The sequence below is a fragment of the Meriones unguiculatus genome, chromosome 15 (genome assembly GCF_030254825.1).
Source record: "Meriones unguiculatus strain TT.TT164.6M chromosome 15, Bangor_MerUng_6.1, whole genome shotgun sequence".
Taxonomy (NCBI): Eukaryota; Metazoa; Chordata; class Mammalia; order Rodentia; family Muridae; genus Meriones; species Meriones unguiculatus.
In genome coordinates, this window is record NC_083362.1 from 58,350,639 (window position 1) to 58,370,647 (window position 20,009).

Consider the following 20,009-nt stretch of genomic DNA (forward strand, 5'->3'; position numbering starts at 1 on the left):
CATAAAATCTTACTCCCAGAATGGTACCAGATACATGAGAGCCGTTTGTAGGTTTTTGTTGAACGGATAAAAAGACAAATGTATGAGTCAACCCAATTGCTACGCTAAATACCCATATATCACCCGGAAGAGTTCCTCAGATCACATTTTGCATCTCAAAGTTTATAGATCAAGTAAATGGCTTTGATATGCCACTAAACAGTTATGCTTAGCTGCACACACACAGCCCCGCCATATGCCATATAAACATCTAATGCCAGAGAGTTAGGGGAAAATATTGACCCTAGCAAATTTAAAACAAGCGTCTGCATTATCTCCTGGCAAGAATTCATAGTTATGACCTAGAGATGCTAACCACAGAGCGATGCAGGCCAGCAACAATGTGGTCAGTGACGGCTGCATAGCTGATGGGGTTCTAGCCAGTGACATCACTTGCTCTAGTTTGTTTGTGATGTTCCCACAGTGACCAAGTCACCTAACGACACATTTCTCAGTGCACATGCTTATTACCAAAGTGATCTGTGATTGTACCTTCTGTCATTTAAAGAACCCAAGAGCCCCGAGACCCCCAAGTCAGTGACCTTGGGCAGGAAACTGAGCATCTTCGGACTCAAATACCTTCCATTAAGATGCATGCGATAGGGTAGGCATTACCTCATGGGGCTGCATGATGAGGGCATGACTTAACAGGCAGGACAGGCAGCAGGTACCAAACAAGCGTTTTCTATTTTCGTTCTGAGATAAGACTGATACTTCATTTACCATGAAAAGCCGTGACGGACCACGTAACACTCTTGCCATTGAGAGTTATTATTTCATACGCGTTTTGAGGTACACTTACTAGTGTTTAAGGGGATTCCATATTTTGAGGCAATTTCTTCTTTAGTTAATTTATAAGTTAGGAAGTCCTTGGTGTGGTTGCCTTTCGGCTTCTGGGATGAAGGCAGCATGGAGGTCAGGTACTCGGTGGTAATTCCTTGGGAACACAGCGCTTGGGAGATGGTGCTGAAAGATCCTGCTGGCGTGTTCATCCTCGTGCCCCTGTACATGGCCTGTGAGACAAACGTCCAAGAGTTACTCATGTCACGGGACTGTATGTGCTCCAGCAGACAACACAGAGAGAAAAAGCGGCAGCGCTCAGAGTTCCCATGACTTCTTTAAAGTCTGAATTGCAAACCTAAATACAGAATGACAAACCTCACTGGCTTAACTGCCAGACGTGGCTAAAGTGGGAGAGTTTTTGTCTTCCGTGTGCTAGATCGGTAGCCAAATTGATTGCACCCGGTCTTAAATAAAAGTCAGCATGACAGGAAGAATTTCTCAGGGAGAACATTACCGAGGGATTCTTCTACCTGTGTTAACGGAACACTCCTGGGCAGGTGCATTTGTTTCAGGGATCTCATTTTGTCTAGCAGAGGATGTGTGCCGGAAGCCAACTGATTGAGAATCTCCCTCAGCTTTATGAAAAGCTCCATCATCCTTTCCACTGGCTTTTGATCTTTCCTTGGGAAAAGCACCTAATGGAAGGAGAATGAAAATGAATGATTTATGTGGAGGAGCTGGGACCTCGTGGACTGTTGGTAAGACTATAAAGCAGAGCAGCCTCTTTGTAAAATATTTCTGCAAGTCTACCGAAAAGCTGAGTGGAGATTTACCAAACAAACCAACCATTCTATTCCTAGGTCTTCACCCGAACAAAGGAAAGAACATAAGCCCACGTGAAGGCTGGTGTGTGAACAGTTACAGGGACTTTGTCTAAAGCAGTCAGCGGTGGAGCGGAGCAGACAATCCGCCTGAATGCATAAGCAGAACTTATCTTTAAACTACAGTATAACATGAACATGCAAACAAAAAAAAATACTGATACATGTTGCAACGTGCACAAAACTTGAAAATACTATCCAAAGTGAAAAAAAGCCAGATACACAGGCCAGATGCTGTGTGATTGACTCCGCTGATGCAAAAGGCAAAGGCATAAACTGAGACTGCCCAACTGCAAATGGACCCTTGATCTCTTGGAGAGAGAATAGAAATGTTAGCCTCTAGGAGAGTAGCGTATGGTCTTAACTGCCGAGCTGTCCTTCCAGCCCAGCTACTTTTCAGAGCCAGAAGAGTATCCACCACAAAGTGCCTTGCATGTAGATACATTACTCTAAAAACCATGTTCCTAACTACACATATAAAATAAAAAAGTCAATAAAAGTAAAAACTATACTAATGATAAGAATAAAAAGACTTAAGAGGTTCTAGGCAGACAGGAAAAGATGTGTGAGATCTCTGGGGATGGAAAGCTCTTTGGTGTGTCCCATAAAGGTCACCGTGACACACACACACGATTGAGCTGTTGACCTGGCCGTGTTCGCATGCCTCTCCACTAAGATCTCAGCAATGAAGTTATGAATGTGCCAGGCAGAGCTCTTGGTATTCTAAACGTTTCCGTGAGCACTCTACATACTGGACACAGAAAATAAATTAAAAAGAAAAAAATCAAGTAAATAGATACGGGGCTTGGAGGGTAACTAAAAATAGACAGCAAGGAAAGAGGTGGATGGTCAGGTTGAACTGCCAGCTCTTCAGACATGGTCCTAAGGACTGCTGAGTAATGATGATTCCAAATGGGGAAGGTGTGCAGATCATGAGGCCCTGGTACAGGATTAGGGGCTTTCCTAGGGGGAAAAAAACACTGAGAACTAGGTTCCCAGGAAGGTTGTAAGCTGAGTGGTGACATAAGGTGACATGCCACAAATAATGGGTGCTTCTTGCTAAGTTAGTGAATGAGATGCAAGCATTCTCATTCTGAAAACATCCCAAAGAATTTTATATATTTTTCTCTCATTTAAAAAAAATCCTCTCAGTGTGTGCTTTTTATTTGCAATTTTCTAACAATGTTTCTTAAATTTGTTTTTAACTTTTCTTTTTCAGTTTTAATTTTATGTGTGCATATAGGTGTTTGGCCTGCAAACACGTCTGTGTGGCAGTGTGCAGTACCTGCAGAAGCCAGAAGACGGCAGCAGAGCCCCTCTGGGATCTGAATTACAGATGATTATGAGCTGCTGGAGGTGGGATGATTACAGATGGTTATGAGGAGGTGGGAATTGAACCCAGGTCCTCTGAAAGAGCAGCCATTAACTTAACCACCTCTCCAGCCCCTAATCTTTGATTTCATTGTACTAACTTAATGCCTGTTCACAGTAAGAAATAATAATCAATTTTTATAATATGGTAGTTATATATTAATTTTTTGTTAATTTGTTTATTTGTTTCTTTTACATCCCGATTGCAATCCCATTCTCTCCTTTTCTCCCAATCCCACCCTCCCATCCACTTTCCCCATATCTGCTTTACCTCTGAACCTCCCACCCTGAGTGCCAAACCACCTTGACAGGTCAGGCTCCATTAGGACCAAGTGCCATCTCTTTCACTAAGGAAAGACAAGGCAGCCCTGCTAGGGAAATGGGATTCAGAGGAAAAATAACAGAGTCCAAGTCAGAGACAGCCGCCACTTCAACTGTTAGGGGACCCACTTGAGGACCAAGCAGCCCATCAGCTTCATATATGTAGGGGGCCTAGGGCCAGTCCATGCATGTTCTTTGGTTGGTGGTTCAGTCTCTGTGAGTCAGTGTATTAATTTTTATCTTTGTTCTTCGATACACAAAGTAAGAATCAGTAAGCCTGGGGCATTAGTTTCCCCATTGAGTCATTGCCCACATTTGTGATACATGAGCCCTGGTAGAGGACTTATCTGGATCTAAAATAATGTGATAATTCCAGAAATTGGGGAGGTGAATCTTTTCTCTTATGGCATCGAAAAACACACCTGTGAATAATTGTTTTGCACTAAACTAACACGGAAACATATCCACCAGTGGCAACTTGCCTTGTATGTGAAATTATAAATGTCTAAGTAGTGCAGAAGGGTGAGGCTGATGAGGTAGGACTGGTGTGATCTCTCTGGAAGGGGCAGCTTGCAGAATTCCCTCATGGCGTCTTCCAGCTTGGGGTTGGTGACATTAGCATCACATGAATGTAACCAGAATACACGAGAAATTATCTGTGAATAGAAGCAAAGAAACTGGTTTAGCTGCAAATCATTTGAGTATCCTCTGTTCAGTTTAAGAAGGTGTGTATGTGTGTGTGTGCATGTGTGTGCATGTGTGTGTGTGTGCATGTGTGTGTGTGTGTGTGTGTGTGTGTGCTCTATGATTTAAAGTATGACAAATTGTCTGCAGGAATGGAATAACATTTAAAGCATCAACAAGTTTATTTCTCCTTTATCCATTTTCATATTTGTGTGTGGTATGTATGCCTACAAGTATGTATCTTTGTATATGTGTGGACACACATATGTGACGATTAGTGTGCGCATACAGCTGCCCACGTATGTAGTGGCCCAAGAATGTCAGGAATCATCCTTCATCATTCTTCCACCTTATTCCATAAGGCAAGGTCTCTCAATCAAAACCACACGTCATAGATAAATATGGCTATTCTTGCTAGCCAGCTTGCTTTTAGATGCCGCCCCCCAAGCTCCACCTTCTAATGCTGAAATTACAGTTAAGACCTTATGCCTTTACAGTGCATTTAGGTGGTTCTGTCGATTTAAATCCAGTCCTCAAGTTTGTGCCACAGACTCTTAATCACTGTTACACATGCCTGGGTGCATAAGGCATCAATTTCTATTAGTAAAAGTACAGAGGACCATCGCTCACTAAAGCACAGGGATGGTGATGCAAAATTGGGTACAAAACAAAACTAAAAAAAAGGTTGGAAGTCAGTCTGGGAAAATGACCAGCTTAAAAGTCATGTTTACTTTAACTATTTACTCTTCCTTAATTTGGGTTACCTTTCATTTTGATGATTGCTTCAGAGAAGGAGGAGGAGGAGAAAGAGGAGGAGGAAGTAGCAGCCCAGAATTACAGACTAATTACAAGAGGCAGATCCTAGGTAGAAATGCATACACACTGAAATATGAGAAGGGAAGGCAGGTCAGTTGAAACAAATAGGAAAGCTGATGACAATTGAGGTTGCACATTTTCTCCTTCTTTAAAATAGCAATCAGACTGTCTGCTCCCGTCTGCTTTCTTTCACTAAGATGGGCCTGGTGTTCAGAAGCCAAGAACCTGATTACAAAGGTCACAGCTCTGAATCAAATGAGCAAATGGCAAGATCAAAAGGAACAGGCGGGTGGGTATGACTTGCTGTAAGGGGAGGAAGAAAAGCCAAGGCAAGCGGTTCTAAGTTTTGTATAGGGAACTAATCACAGTGACACCAGCAATTTAAGTATCTCCCAGACGGAACCTTCTGTGAACTTTATCTAGTTCTGGTTAATAACTGAGCTGTGCTGAGAAATGACACACCCTGTCACATGAGGGCTTAAGCTCTTCAGCTCTTTTGGAAAATTTTTATGACACTTCCAGACAATGGCCTTGAAGTGGGATAAAAGACAAGACATTTTGAGTGGAAAACTATATTACCATCTAAGAAGAAAATAACATTATTTTCATAGCAAAAAAAAAAAAAAAAAAAAAAAAAACTCTTTACTATAACCACAAACTTTTCCATTGACAACATCTATTGTATCTATTAAGTCTCTTCTCGGGACTTTAACAAAGAAGAAGTGAATATTCAGTTTTAGTTTTATTGCAACAAAGGGTGAATGCCTTCACGCTTTCACCTAACTTGGTGATTGAATTTTGACCTTGATATCATTGTAGGATATCAAATAATGTTATTACAATAGTGAATACAGTTACTGATGGTTTACAAAAACATTCTTCAGGGGGCAGGAAAAGTGGGGAACAAAGAGAGTGAGGCAAGAATAAATCCAAACCAACGAATGGGAAACGTGATGACGTTGGTTCAGAATTTCTTTTCTAAGGCTGGGAAGGTAGCTTAGCGGTAGGTCTAATCTCCAGTATCACACAGGAACACACACGCACACACGTGCACACACATGCATGCACACACAGGCACACACTCACGCAGTACTACAATCTTCACTTAAGACTTAGATTTCCTTTACCCCATGCACGGACGTTGATCAGACTCACAGGACACCTCCTGGTGTCTTGTTCATAAGTACTTAAAACATCAAGCACCACATAAATGTCCACAAGCCGCCTTCAAGTCCAACCGGGGACACTTACCTCAGCTCTATTGTCTGGGATGGGAATGGCCAGCAGCTTGTCAATACTCGTGTTGGACATCCCTATGGCCTTTAGTTCTTCTCTTAGCTCGTCTGTGTTTCTAAACATTTCTATTAACTGACCTGTAAGGAAGACACACAGCCCCCCCACACAATTCACGTATCAGTTTTAACGTCGCTCTTTTTTAGGGACACTAACCTAACTTTTAGACTGAAGTCTATTGAATGTACTAGCCTCGCCAGAAACACGTGTCTCTCAGGTTTGGCAAAGCTTTGCTTCTTTAAGATCTATCTCTGTCTGATTTTAGACTTGTTCTTATTATGATGCCATTAACTTGAGTTAACAGATTGCTCTAGGTTGTAAATTCTCCTGAGGTGTCAGCTACCCAAGGTTGAACCAAGGAAAACAGGGTTTCCTCACAGACTTTGATTACATAATCCACTAAATAAATACGTCTCCATTTGATTTAAACCATCACATAAATTCAAAATGTTTTTTTTAACCTAGGATCCTATGGTAGTGTCAATTTAGATTCGATGCCTCAACTACAAGATAGTTGACTTTAATTTTGCCCAGAACTCTAAAGTTATAAACATTTTCACCAATCTTACATTACTTGTAAGTTGAAAGTATGTAATTTCAAGACCTTTTGGGATGGCAATTATAATTATCCCACATTTGGGTCAGTTAAAGATGTTGTAAACAATACTTTTATCTTATTTTTAGAAGATTGTAATCTCTGTTCTGGATACATCTTTTGCTTGTTTTTTTAAGCAAATTTATTTGTCTATTATTCATTTTTATGTTCTGTGTATAGGTGTTTTGCCTGCATGTGTGTCTGTGCATCATGCTAGTATAGTGCCCATAGTGTCCAGAAGGGGGCGTCAGATCCCTTGGGACTTAAGCTATAAATGGTTGTGAGCTGTCGCATGGATGCTGGGAACTGAAACTGGGTCCTCAGCAAAAGCCTTCAGTGTGTTTAACCTCTGAGCCATCTCCCCAGCCCTGATTGCTTATATTAAGTGAGCCTTGTGCAACACACCTGCTTTATTTTTTCATTTAGTTTTTAAATGCTATGGACATTGGTGTTCTGCCTGCATGTATATCTCTGCAAAGGTGTCAGGTGCCCTGGAACTGGGGTTACAGACAGTTGTGAGCTGCCGTGTGGGTGCTGAGAATTGAATCCTGGTTCTTCAGAAGAACAGCCGGAGCCCTTAACCGTTGAGCCATCTCTCCGCCCCACACCTTCTTTATTTTTAGACTTAATGTCTTTCCAATTTTGTGCCTGACTGCTATCTAAAATTCAGAATGTCCTTTTTTTTTTAATATTAGATATTATGCCAAGAAGAATACTGATGTCGTGCTTAGAATACCAATAGAGAGTTCTAAATTGAGGTTTCTGCACACAGCTGTGCATCCTCTTTAGTTTTTCTCTTTTTATCAAATTATTCTCACAGAAGGAAGCATGTTTCATGCTCCTTTGTGCAGCCAACTCACCAGTGCACGTTACTCTGTCTAGAAACAAAGGTAAAAGGTCTAACTTGCAAAATTTTGAAAATCTTTTTGCTGTAACATTGTTTCAGGCTTCAGTCCCCGTTAGCTTCATGTGTCTGCTTTAGACAAGCGGCCACATTCGAAATCTTAGGGCTTCTCATTGTCAGGGCAGACAGAGAAGCAGGGTTGGTTGGGAACTTTGAAGAAGCCTTTCTTAAAGGGCGGCATGCATCCTAACACGCCTTTAGAATGCAGGCAGGGAAACACCTGGTTGCTCGGAGCCTTCCGCACTTGTGTTGACATGCAGCATGGCCTCTACGGTTGGTATTAACTGTGTGATATTTTCCAAGTAATTCATTTGCAACGCCTGTTCCAGGAGCCTGGGACAAAAACAGAACAATACATTCAAGTAGACATACCGGTTCCTGGAGACAGGATGTCACCAAGGAAGAAGACAATGGGAAAACTTACCAGTCCATATTTAGATTAATTTTGCTGGGATCTCCAGTGAGCAAATCCCTCAGCTTTGCAGATATTATATTGTCGTGGTACAGTAAGCCAGTGGCAATATCAGTGCCCAACAGCGCTGCTTCAATCAGCTGTACATGAAAGGCGTGGTCTTCACACAGCCTCCTGAAGCTCACATTAGAGAACTGGCAGGATTTCTCTATGGAATGGAAAGTTTCTGATTCACAGAGAAGCTCGGTCAAGTTTCGAAGCTGAGACAGCTTCCCAGAAAGAGGAAAGAAGAAAAAATAGGTCAGTAACATTATTTGGCATGTTTAGTAGTTGAAAATAAGTAACCAAATTTGATTCTATAAATAAATAAATAAATAAATATATATATATATATATATATATATATATATATATATATTTCTGTGGATGCATTAGTTAGTTGGCATCAGGCTTAGCTTAGTAACAAAGCAGTGACCTTTGCTTTTTGTGTGTATTGCTCTTCCTTGAGACTCTTGTAAGACCTTGGAACCTACTAGGCTTGTTTTTTTCCAATGGCATAGATCTGCAGGTTTTTAAAATGTAGTGGTAAGCATTAAGGGGGATAGTGAGATGGTTTAGAGAGCTTGCTACACAATATTGAAAGCTGCAGTTCATATCCAAATGCCCACGTATAAGCCAGGTGTACTGCAAACTCCGGCTCCAAGGGATCAGATCCTCTTTTGGCTTTTTTTGGGCAAGAGATGTACACACTAGCACATATATGTACCTCCCCCATCAACTAACTAGATAGATAGATGATGCATAGATAGATAGATAGATAGATAGATAGATAGATAGAACCAAAATCAATCTTTAAAACTTAGGAAAAGTAGGTGTTTTCCTTTTTAAAGTTAATTTATTTTTATTTATTACAATTTATTCACTTTGTATCCCAATGGTAGCCCCCTCCTTCATCCCTTCCAAATCCCATCTACCTTTCCTTTTCTCCTATGCCCCTCCCCCAGTCCACTGATGGGGAGGTCCTCCCTTCCATCTGACCCTAGCCTATCAGGTCTCAATCAGGACTGGCTGCATTGTCTTCCTCTGTGGCCTGGTAAGGCTGCACCCTCCTCAGACGGAGGTGATCAAAGAGCCAGCTATTGAGTTCCTGTCAGAGACGGCCCCTGTTCCCCCTACTAGGGATCCTACTTGCACACTGAGCTGCCATGGGCTACTTCTGTGCAGGAGTTCTAGGTTATCTTCATGCATGGTCCTTGGTTGGAGCATAAGTCTCAAAAAAAGACTCCTGTTCCCAGATTTTTTTTTTTGTTCTGTTGCTCTCCTTGTGGAGCTCCTGTCCCCTCCAGGTATTTCATCTTTCCCTTCTTTCTTAAGAATCCCTGCACTTTACCCAAAGTTTGGCTATGAGCCTCAGCACCTACTTAGATACCCTGCAGGGTAGAGCCTTTCGGAGACCCTCTGTGGGAGATTCCTGTCCTCTTCCCTGTTTTCTCCCTCTTCTAATGTCTATCCTGTTTGCCTTTCTAAATGAAGACTGAGCATCTTACCCAGAGTCCTCCTTCTTGATTAGTTTCTGTGGATGTGCAGATTTTAGTATGTTTATCCTATATTATATGTCTAATATCCACTTATAAGTGAGCATATACCACACCTATCTTTTGCTTCTGGGATGTCTCATTTAGAATGATCTTTTTTAGTCCCCGCCATTTGCCGGCAAATTTCATGATTTCCTTGTTTTTAATTGCTGAGTAGTATTCCATTGTGTAAATGCACCACAATTTCTGTATCCATTCCTCAGCTGAGGGATATGTGGGTTTTTTCCAGATTCTGGCTATTATGAATAAAGCTGCTACAAGCATGGTTAAGCAAATGTCCTTGTTGTATACTTGAGCATCTTTTGGATATATGCCTAGGAGTGGTATAGCTGGAGCTTGAGTAGCACTAATTGTCTGAGAAAGTGCCAGATTGACTTCCAAAGTGGTTGTACCAGTTTACATTCCCACCAGCAATGAAGGAGGGTTCCCCTTTTTCCACAACCTCTCCAGCATGTGTTGTCACTTGAGTTTTTGATCTTAGCCATTCTGATGGGTGTAAGGTGAAATCTCAGGGTCGTTTTAATTTGCAGTTCCCTGATGACTAAAGATGTTGAGCATTTCTTTAAGTGTTTCTCTGCCATTTGATATTCCTTTATTGAGAATTCTTTGTTTAGCTCCGTACCCCATTTTTTAACTGGATTGCTTGATTTGCTGCTTTTTAACTTCTTGAGTTCTTTATATATTCTAGAAAAGTAATTTTAAAATACAATTTAAATCACAATCACGTCAACAAATTTTATATTTAATTTATATTTTATATCATGATTTGGCGTGAACCTTTTCAAAAGCTCTTTCTTCCTCACATCTATCATGATGGCTGCAATAGATAACAAAGCAGAACCAGAAAATAACAGGTGTTGATGAAGGTCTACGGGCATTATAGCCTCGTGTATTGTTGGTAGGGGGGGTGAGATGATGGAGACTGGATGGAAAACAGTATTGTACTTCCTCACAACTCATAAATAAAGTCAGCGTGTGAGCCCAAGTTCCACTCCTGGGCCTATGCTTCAGGGAATTGAACACAGTGCTTAGAGGGAGTGTTTGTATGCCAAGGTGTGCTGAAGCTTTCTTTACAATAGCCAAGAGACAGAAATGACTCAGAGGATGAATGTATAGCCGGAATAACTGGAAATGGAAACAATGCCTAAGGATATAAATGTAGGTATATGTGTGTGTATGTATGAATTTATACACACATAGAGGCATATACAAACACATATAGGCACTTATATACTGTCTAGGCACACATATCCTTAAATAGAAAAGGATATGATGTTGTGAACCTGGAGGAAACTATGCTAAATAGAACCAGCCACTTGCATATACTATATAATTCCAATATATGAATTACTTGGAGGCATGCAGTTCATACCACAGGAAGTCAGAGAGGGACAATGAGTTCCCAGAGGCTGAGAGGAGGGAGGAAGGAGGAGTTCGTTAATGGAAAAGGCTTCACTTTTACATGATGAAAGGGATTCTGGAGATTGGTTACCCAACAATGTGGATGCAATTAACCTGACTGAACCCCACAGCTAAAAATGGTTATAATCTAAATATTATGGTATGATATCTTTTGACAATTAAAATTTAATCAACACTTTATTTTAGTCACCTGCATTAGCAACTCCATAGCAATAGACCCCATTTTCAGGTCATATTGTCCTCTGCCTTTTGAATTGTATAGAAAAAACTAAGAATTTTGTCTTATGGAAACAGTCAAAAGGACTTAAACCTCCAAAGCCGCAAAAAGAAAGGACACCGTAAGTCTAATGATCTAGACTCTTAATATATTCCTGAAATTCATTCACTATGTTCCACATATCCTCAGGACATGCTCCCAATTAATACATCCTGAGGGAGAAAAGAATTTGCCTCAGGGCACTCCAGTTCGGCTGTGTGTGGAAGCCACCATTGTAGCTCAGTTTCCACTCAGAAGTTACGTTTCAACAGTAATGAACTATTCCCCAACAGGAGCTCGGGTTTGCCAGCATTTTTCTCCATACACCACTGAGGAAGGAAAGATGATGGCTGTAGAGCATGAGGTTTACAGTCAGACCACAGCAGCTAATCATTGAGCATACTGAAAAAAGGGATATCCTTGACCCGTTTTTTTTTTTTTTTTTTTTTTTCCACAGTATTGAATAACATAACTGACTTCTGGCTGTGAACATTCTGACAAGACTTCATATTGTATGGAAATTCTACTTACTGGTCTTAATGCTATGAGAAGAATTTCGTGCTGGAATAGACTCAATCATTTTGCATACTGTCACTGTCCTTGACTTTGATTCTCCAGATTCTGGAAATGTTTATATCTCTAATGGATGGAGCCAGGTTTCTATACACCTTGGCTACTGCCTGCCCTTTGATGCTTTCTCAAATTTTAACTTTTATTTCATTTGTTAATTAAAAATTATTTTATGTGTATGTTATTTCCTGCATGTATGCATGTATGTGCATTGTACATAGGCCTGGTGCCCTCTAAGGCCAGGGGAGGGTGTCAGATACCCTGGAACTGGAGTGAGAGAGGTTTATGTGCTGCCGTGTAGGTGTTTGCCATGTTAAGAGTCAGGCTCTTAACTACTGAGTCATCTCTCTGGCCTCTTTCTTGAGGCACTCTTAAATAAAAGGATAAGTAACGTTGGGTCAATACATTCTTAATTGAGTTTTGAGAGGTAGCAAGCTTCAGTGGCTTTTACTGAGTAGAAACTGAAATCTGTTTTGTAGCTGCAAAGCCAGCATCCATGTATGGGAAACCAGTAAAAGTCCATATAGTATAGTCATGATGGATGAAATAAAGGTTATAGAAAGATAAATCTGATCTTTAACTACATTGCTGAAGCTGGATTGGTTCTCTGAAACAAGAATGTAAATCAGGGCGAATAATAAGGAGGACGGTGAGAAGCATGCAGACACCAAAGAAGAACCTCAAGATTTTCACAAGTGTCATAACTCAGTGCCTTATTCTAAGAGCAACACACACATCTCTCTTGCACTTTTAGAAGCTTTGTGAAGTATTAACAATAAACATAAACTCTGAGACTGTAATTCTCTTTTAAAGGGTTTGTCAGTGTTGCTATGGAGATGTGCAGCGGGTAAGGTGGCTTGCTCTGCAAGCATGAGGATCTGAGATCAAATATCTAACACTCACTGGCCTGAAGCCCCAGCATTGGGAGGAGAGACGCCAAGTTCTCACTGGCCTGCTTCCAGTTCAATGAGAGACCCCGATTCAAAGCAACAGTGTGGAGATCAGTAGAGGAAGATGGCAGACTTGCTGTTTGGGCTTCTGCGTGTTGTGTGTGTGAGTTGCATGTCTGCAACTCGCATGCACAGTATTTGTTATTAAAACCACACTTGTAATCCCAGCACTCAGGAGGCAGAGGCTGGAGGATTGTGAGTTTGAGTCCAGTATGGGCTACTCAGTAAGGTCAGACCACCCAGGGCTATGGAGTGACACGCTAACCTTACACTACAGATTTTCCAAAGCCCAAACAGGGGCTCAATTTTCTTCATCATGGGCAGAGGCTCAGGCCTACAGTTGGACAACAATCCATTACTAACTCATTTGCAACTATGATGAGCTTCCCCATTGCCCAGTAGCTTCCAAATGAAGGAAAATTTTAATTACCATGATCGTGAATACTGTATAATACTATGGACATAAGTCAATAAATCCTCAATGCTCCTGAGCCCTTGGGGCCTGTAAATGTGTGTGTGTTTGTGTGTGTGCGTGTGGGTGGGTGGGTGTGATCTATTAAAAAAAAACATTTTAAAATTATCATTTATTACAATTTCTTCAATTTGTATCCTGGCTGTGGCCCCTCCCTCATCTCCTCCCAATCCCACCCTTCCTCCCTCCCCCCATTTAAAAGCATTAAAATAACATAGTATATTATCTGCCTTCCTGTCCAATATAAGAAAGTTTATTTTGTGCAATCAGGAAGTCTCTCTTTCTACCAAAGGGCTGCTGGCGGGGGGGGGAAGAGGGGCGGTAGATAAAACAGACAAGGAAGAGAGGAAAGAACACAGACACTCAAGAAAATGTGTGGGCTTGAGCAGAAGGCTGGCAAACAGAAATGTTGTTGATGGGCAGACAGTCAATGTTTTTGAGGGTCTAGCCTGCTGAAAGGAATTCCATGAATAAAATTTGGGGGCCAATGGACTCCAAACTACCTCCACATCGAGGACAGCAGGAAGCAATAGCCATGAGGCTTATAAAGCTACCGGAGCCAGCTTCATCCTTTCACAGCCCCGTGCTGGGTAGCAGCTCAGAGTACATGGGGCTACTGTTGGCATTCCATCTTAATAATCTCACTTACACACTCGTGAATCACACCTTGGCTTTAGAGGTGTATGCTTTGAGAGGTGAAGAAGGCCTGAATTCATCAGAGTTTCTGCTCTAGGGAAGCAATATCCCACACTCACAAGCCACAATGAGGCAACACATCCCTGAGGCCAGAAGTGTCCGTCCCAAGAGCGCCTGCTTCCTTCTCCTCACCTCAGTTTTGCCTCCTGAACCACACTTGAAATTCTCCTGTTCTCTGACTGCACTGACTTTACACGGGTCATATTCTTTTTTTTTTTTCTAATTATTTAAGATGCGGCCCATGGAACTTTCTTCCAATCTAATCTCTTTCTAGAAGGCAAAATTTGCCTTCTTCATATTTGATACTTTCAAGACTGAACTCAAACTCTTTCACTAACAGAACAGTCTTTAGGACCTGGGCGTGGTGACCTTTCTCCAAAGCTCTTTTCCTGCCTTTCCCATAGGCACCTTCACCTTCCTGTGGCTGCATGTATCCTCTGATTGTCTTGGAGGGTCATGCCTCTGGCTTCTTCCAAACAGGAGTTTGCGTGTCTGGAATGTCTGAGTGTGACCTAATCACCCACAGCCTTCAGGACTCAGAGAAAGTATTATATTCTCAGCCAAGTTTCTTCCTTTTGCCTCTGTACCCCATAATCTGAGTTAGATAGCCCATCTTTGCACACAGAACCCTGCCCATCTGCATACCAGATCCCTTATCTCACTGTGTTACAATTGTGACTCTGTCTTCCTGTCTTCTCCCCAGGCAAGATTATAAAAACTTGGGGGATGGAGATTCTTATAAATAAAGGAGGAAATTGTCCTCACAGGAGCCATTTTGAAGAAAGGATTTTCTAAAGCTAATTGTGGACTGCAGAAGCCTTTACATTGTCTGCAGAGTAGGGAGGAAGAACGACATTGGGTGAATCACAAGGTCACTTGGGGAGCGCATCTGAAAAAGGCTTTATCTTGACTTATCAGTAAGTTTTGCTAGGATGATAGTGTAGTTCAATATACATGTAAAATAAATGAAGGAGGCACAGATGTCTGGAAAACAAGGGAAAGGTGATAATCTAGTGTTGCAGGAGTGACATTTACACTGATTCTTGAAAGATGAATAAGAGCTTTTTGGTGAATGTACGACTTCTTTCTCATCTGCATAAATTAAGATAATGCTAAATTGAGTACGTTAGAAAGTTTGATTCATGTTGAAGGCTGGGGCTAAAAGGTAGGTAGTCTAATGAGCACATTTATCTGTAATATACATGGACATAATGTTTTGCGTGCCTGCTTAATTACAGCTTGTTTACCACACAGCAAATCACTTGCTTGCCCTAAATAAACCACTTCTAATTTAACTTTATCCCAGGCTACATAAATCCAATTAAACTGCAGTTCTTACTAGGAAAACAGTTTCAAAACTTAATAGAGTTGCCTTAAAAATGAATCTTGTGATAATCTGTACACTGTGTGTGAATAATAGACAAATGAGCATGAGCCGATTCAAGCTTAAAAGATTTAAATATTTGGTCCTCCCTTTCCCCTCTCAGGGTCATGCATTTCTATAATGACTTCTTAGTTTCTAATCTGATGAAAAGAGTTAATATTTGAGACCTTTGAGCACCATGAAGTTAGGATGCCAGCTTTCGAAATCTACTTTTATAGATTTAAAAGCTAAAGACGGGTCAAATTAAAAAAACGATATGACAACCCCCCAAATTAAGGAACCTAATAAGATAACCATATGGTGACATGTGCATGTATGCTTATGTGCGCTATAACTGGGCTCTTATGGATCATTTTATGCTGAAGCTGACAATGTGAACCGTTCTTAACGCCAAGCACCTCTGTCGCTGTTTGAAAAGAACAGAGCTGTAGGTCACACGAGGTCATCTGCAATAATCAGATGTTTAAACTTAATCTTCCTAACGTGTCACTGAAAGTATGGCTATTCCTGTATTTATGATTTCCTTTCATGGCTTACCTTGGATTTCAGGACTTCGGGAAACCAAGGGAAGCCATCCTCATAGGAGCCATTTCGAAGAAAAGACTTTCTAAAGCGAATTGTGGATTGCAGAAGTTTTAGATTATCTGCAGAGGAGGGAGGAAGAATTACTTTGTGAGAATCACAAGGTTACCTTGGGAGCATATCTGAAAGAGACTTTTATCCTGACTTATCAGCAGGGATTTTTTTTTAGGATAATATTGTAGCTCAATATAAATATAAAATGAGTGAAAATTAACCTTCCCTTGAACCATGTGGACTACAGAGTTCATTATTTTTAAAATATTCACAGATATGCTGCTTAGAGATTTAAAAAAAATGGTTCTAGTGAAGGTACTTCACAGCTTTGGCTCTTTGTGAACTAAATAATGTTTTTATTTTTAACCCTGGTATACAATAGGTGGGATTATGTCAGGGGGAAATAGATTGTATACACACTATGTCCAAGATCATACTTTTCAGCCATAACTGCTTAATTCTGGGAAACAAGCTTCGGGCTTAGATATGCGTTGTACTTGCTTGATACCATGTTTCACAAAATATTTGGGTAGAGGAAAAAAAAAAAAACAGACTGTGTGTGAGAATACCAAGGAACGTTTGCTTTGCCTGAAGTCTTCATGGTTACTTAGGTAGGTTAAAGAATCGACAGTTACATGTGTGAAGCAGGGAGTAGCCTGTCACATGGTCACCTTTGTTCATGCAATATGCGAGAACTATGGATCCCTCGATTATTAGTCTTAATCTTTCGGCCACTGAAGAGCATCAAGGACACAGAAAATGGAAATAAGGGTTGCACGAGCCCCTAATGACCCTGGATTCCTAGCAAGTGTGTCCAGGTTACCTTTATCACGTTATCTAGGGTGAAACCATTCTATTAAAGTTTGTTCAGGTGAGCATGGAGTGCAAGCAGCAGCAAGAGGAAAGCATGGTCATGTTCAAATTCCGTTTTAATATTGAATGACTTAACTAAACCTGAGGCATAAACATGAAAAAAGTATTTTAAATCCCCTCCTTTGATAAGATAGATAATCTCTTAACCAATTAGAACAGAAGTTAAAACCATGAGCAGAATTAAGACTATCACCTGGTGATCCTTTGGCCAAGTCATCAGTGATATTTCTTACACATGCCAAATAAGGAAAATATGGACTATTTGATGATATGTTCAAGATGGCGTCTTCAAAATTTTCTAGGATCAGGAGCCTAAATTAGATGAGAATCTATGATTAGGACATGTAAAAAAAATGCAAACAAAAGCAAAATAAAAAAAAACTGTGATTTGCTGGCCTGGATACTGAAGGCCCAGTGAAACTGGGTCCCCTCCTTCATCAAACACTGCTGTACAAAAGCGCACACCTCTGAATGCATGCTCATGTGTGCGTGTGCATGTGTGTGTGTGTATCTGTGTGTACTTTTAAGGCAACACACCTCTAAGAGTATGCATGAGTGCGTGTGTGCATTGTACATTCCCTGTCTCCTCAGCCATAAGGCTGCATCTCTGTTCTGTTGCTTCTTCCAATACTGTCTGTCATTCCATCTTAAGTGACAAAGAAAGGATAAATGTTAATGCCTATTTGGAAGATATATGCCTTGGATTACTCTGAACAATAAACAAAATAACTAACAACAAGTTCTGTCAGATTTTGTCAAAATGCTAGGGGGTGAGACCTCTCCTAACACAGCCATAATAAAGGAAGAACAGTAATATTAGAGAAGCCTCTGGATGTGAGCTAACAACACTGGATCCCAAAGGAACATTAGAAAGAAATAAACCAATGTTAGGAAAAGTCTCTCCAACTTAGCAGCAAGAGCTTACGTCATTGGTTGTAAGACTGACTAACAATTCATGTTGTATACAGGTTTCTTTTCTTTTCTTTTCTTTTTCTTTCTTTCTTTCTTTCTTTCTTTCTTTCTTTCTTTCTTTCTTTCTTTCTTTCTTTCTTTCTTTCTTTCTTTCTTTCTTTTTTGTGATAGGAGTTGAATCTAGGCCCTTCTGCAAGGCAGCTAAGGGCTCTACTACTGAGCTACCTGCCCAGACTGTTTTTTTAATTACGTATATTTATTGCAGTGGAGTAAGAAGTACATATTCCATAGACAGTGTCAGGAAGAAAATTTTCTGAAGTTGTTTCTCTCTTTCTACAATGTTGGTCTCAGGAATGGGACTCAGGTCATCAGTTTGTATAGCAAGAGCCTTAACTCACTGAGCCATTCCACTGGATCACAAATTTTTGTTTTAAAGTACTCATTCTAAAAGTTCTTGTTTAGGTATTTCCTTGACTGGGGACTGTGGGAAAAGTTATGTTTGGTTGCCTTAGATCTTTAAGCTTTCGGCACTTAGCTTCATCATTTATCAAAGCCTCTTTGTAGGTAATCAATGTCATTCATCAATTCACAAACAAAGGACATGGGAATACAGGCTTAGACTAACTTGTATGGCCTAAATAAAAGGAACCATCAATCAGGTAGGTTTCCACATTAAATACCTTATCACTAGTAATAATGCAACAAGAATAGGATGGCTAACAACACCAACTTCACTGTATAGGTTAGCTGTAGAATTCCAGGTCATGCTCACATGTAGATAAGTTTAATGTACTGTCACTCAACCCATGGTATCAGCCAGTCATGGTCATAAAGATCAGTGAAGAAAGAAAGTCAGAAAGACAAAGAAAAAGAAAGAGAGAAAGAAGAAAGAAAGAAAGAAAGAAAGAAAGAAAGAAAGAAAGAAAGAAAGAAAGAAAGAAAGAAAGAAAGACGTGGGAGCAAGTAAAGAAAGAGAAAGGAGGTCTGGGGGAAGAAAAATAATGACCCTGAACCCTTGATTTGGGTTATATGAGCATATTAATGGAAATGGGAAGATGTGTTAGGAGATGCTAAGGATAAACTAAAAGTTAAGATTTAAGGACATAAAATGCCAAACAAGAGACAAACAGTTGTGGAAATAGCTGTAAATAGGGTGCATCTGTTATTTGATGGATGGGGGGGGGCGCATAATCTATTTATTTCATTCCTTTGTAGTAACAAGCACAGATTTCAAGGTAAACGGGTCTCTTGTGGACATCTTGAGGGAATGATCCGTTTACTTTTGTACTACACCTTTTGCTTACCCCACTAGAATCCACATCAGAGAATATCTAGCATTTACATTCTTGTGCATCATTGAGTAGATATATTCATCTGTCAGAGAGACACAGGAAGCCGCAGAGATATTAGCCATTAAACATGTCTGCCAACGAGGTGTCCCTGGATGGCTTCCTGTGGACTGGTTCCAGTAGGAAGGTCTCACGGTTCTAACCTTCCCTCACCTTCGTGTTTTCCACTGCAGCAGGAACAACAGTGTTCAGTAGCAAAAGGTTCACCTCAGCTTCCAGGTGGCGTTCAAGAGTGTGTTATCAGGATCAGAAAAGCTGAGCTTGAAGTGACCCAGAAGTATCATATAGGTTCCTTCCTTACTTTTGTAGAAAGCATTGGTGCCAACTTTTTAAATAATTTAATATAGTCAAAAATTTATATTACATACGGATGCCACTGTTTTGGCATAAACTCACTGTGGGTCCTCTAAATGACTCATTTAAGACCCTTCATACAGATCCCTTTCCCCTGAAGTGTTCACAATGAAAGGTAGGCTTTAGATATAAACACACATGTGTGTACATACGCACAAGAGCACACACACATAAATATTAAAAAGAGATTAGAACATGAAAAACGATGGGGAGCTGTAAGACAAAAGTAATGTTGACTATCCGTCATTAGAAAGAGCTAAACCAAGAGCCTTTTTATCTTGTGCCACCATTGCCACGATGTGATTGTTTCAAAATGGACATGAAAAGAAAGTCCAAAGAAACCCCTTAATTTCATCAGTCACAAGACCCATCTTACAGGTATTGGATTCCTTCTAATAAGCTGACAGCTAACTGCTGAGTAATTTGCAAGACAGACGTGCTGAGTGCCGTCAGCGTTCTGCATGCCTGCACGTTCGGCTCTGACAGGGGGACCTAGCATCA

The 20,009-nt window shown here is 40.6% G+C and overlaps 1 protein-coding gene across 3 annotated transcripts in view; it reads right to left on the reverse strand.

The window, feature by feature from the left end:
• The window catches only part of Abca12 (ATP binding cassette subfamily A member 12), a 224,706-nt gene that overhangs the window by 62,329 nt on the left and 142,368 nt on the right, over positions 1-20,009 (reverse strand). For all 3 annotated transcript variants that reach the window (XM_060368592.1, XM_060368591.1, XM_060368593.1), the window contains 8 exons: positions 17,087-17,205; positions 15,982-16,088; positions 8,112-8,368; positions 7,908-8,020; positions 6,147-6,268; positions 3,878-4,051; positions 1,353-1,517; positions 842-1,052 (listed from right to left, as the gene is read on the reverse strand). In XM_060368592.1, coding sequence (XP_060224575.1) covers positions 842-1,052; positions 1,353-1,517; positions 3,878-4,051; positions 6,147-6,268; positions 7,908-8,020; positions 8,112-8,368; positions 15,982-16,088; positions 17,087-17,205 — 1,268 coding nt within the window. The remainder of the gene's footprint in view (positions 1-841; positions 1,053-1,352; positions 1,518-3,877; positions 4,052-6,146; positions 6,269-7,907; positions 8,021-8,111; positions 8,369-15,981; positions 16,089-17,086; positions 17,206-20,009) is intronic.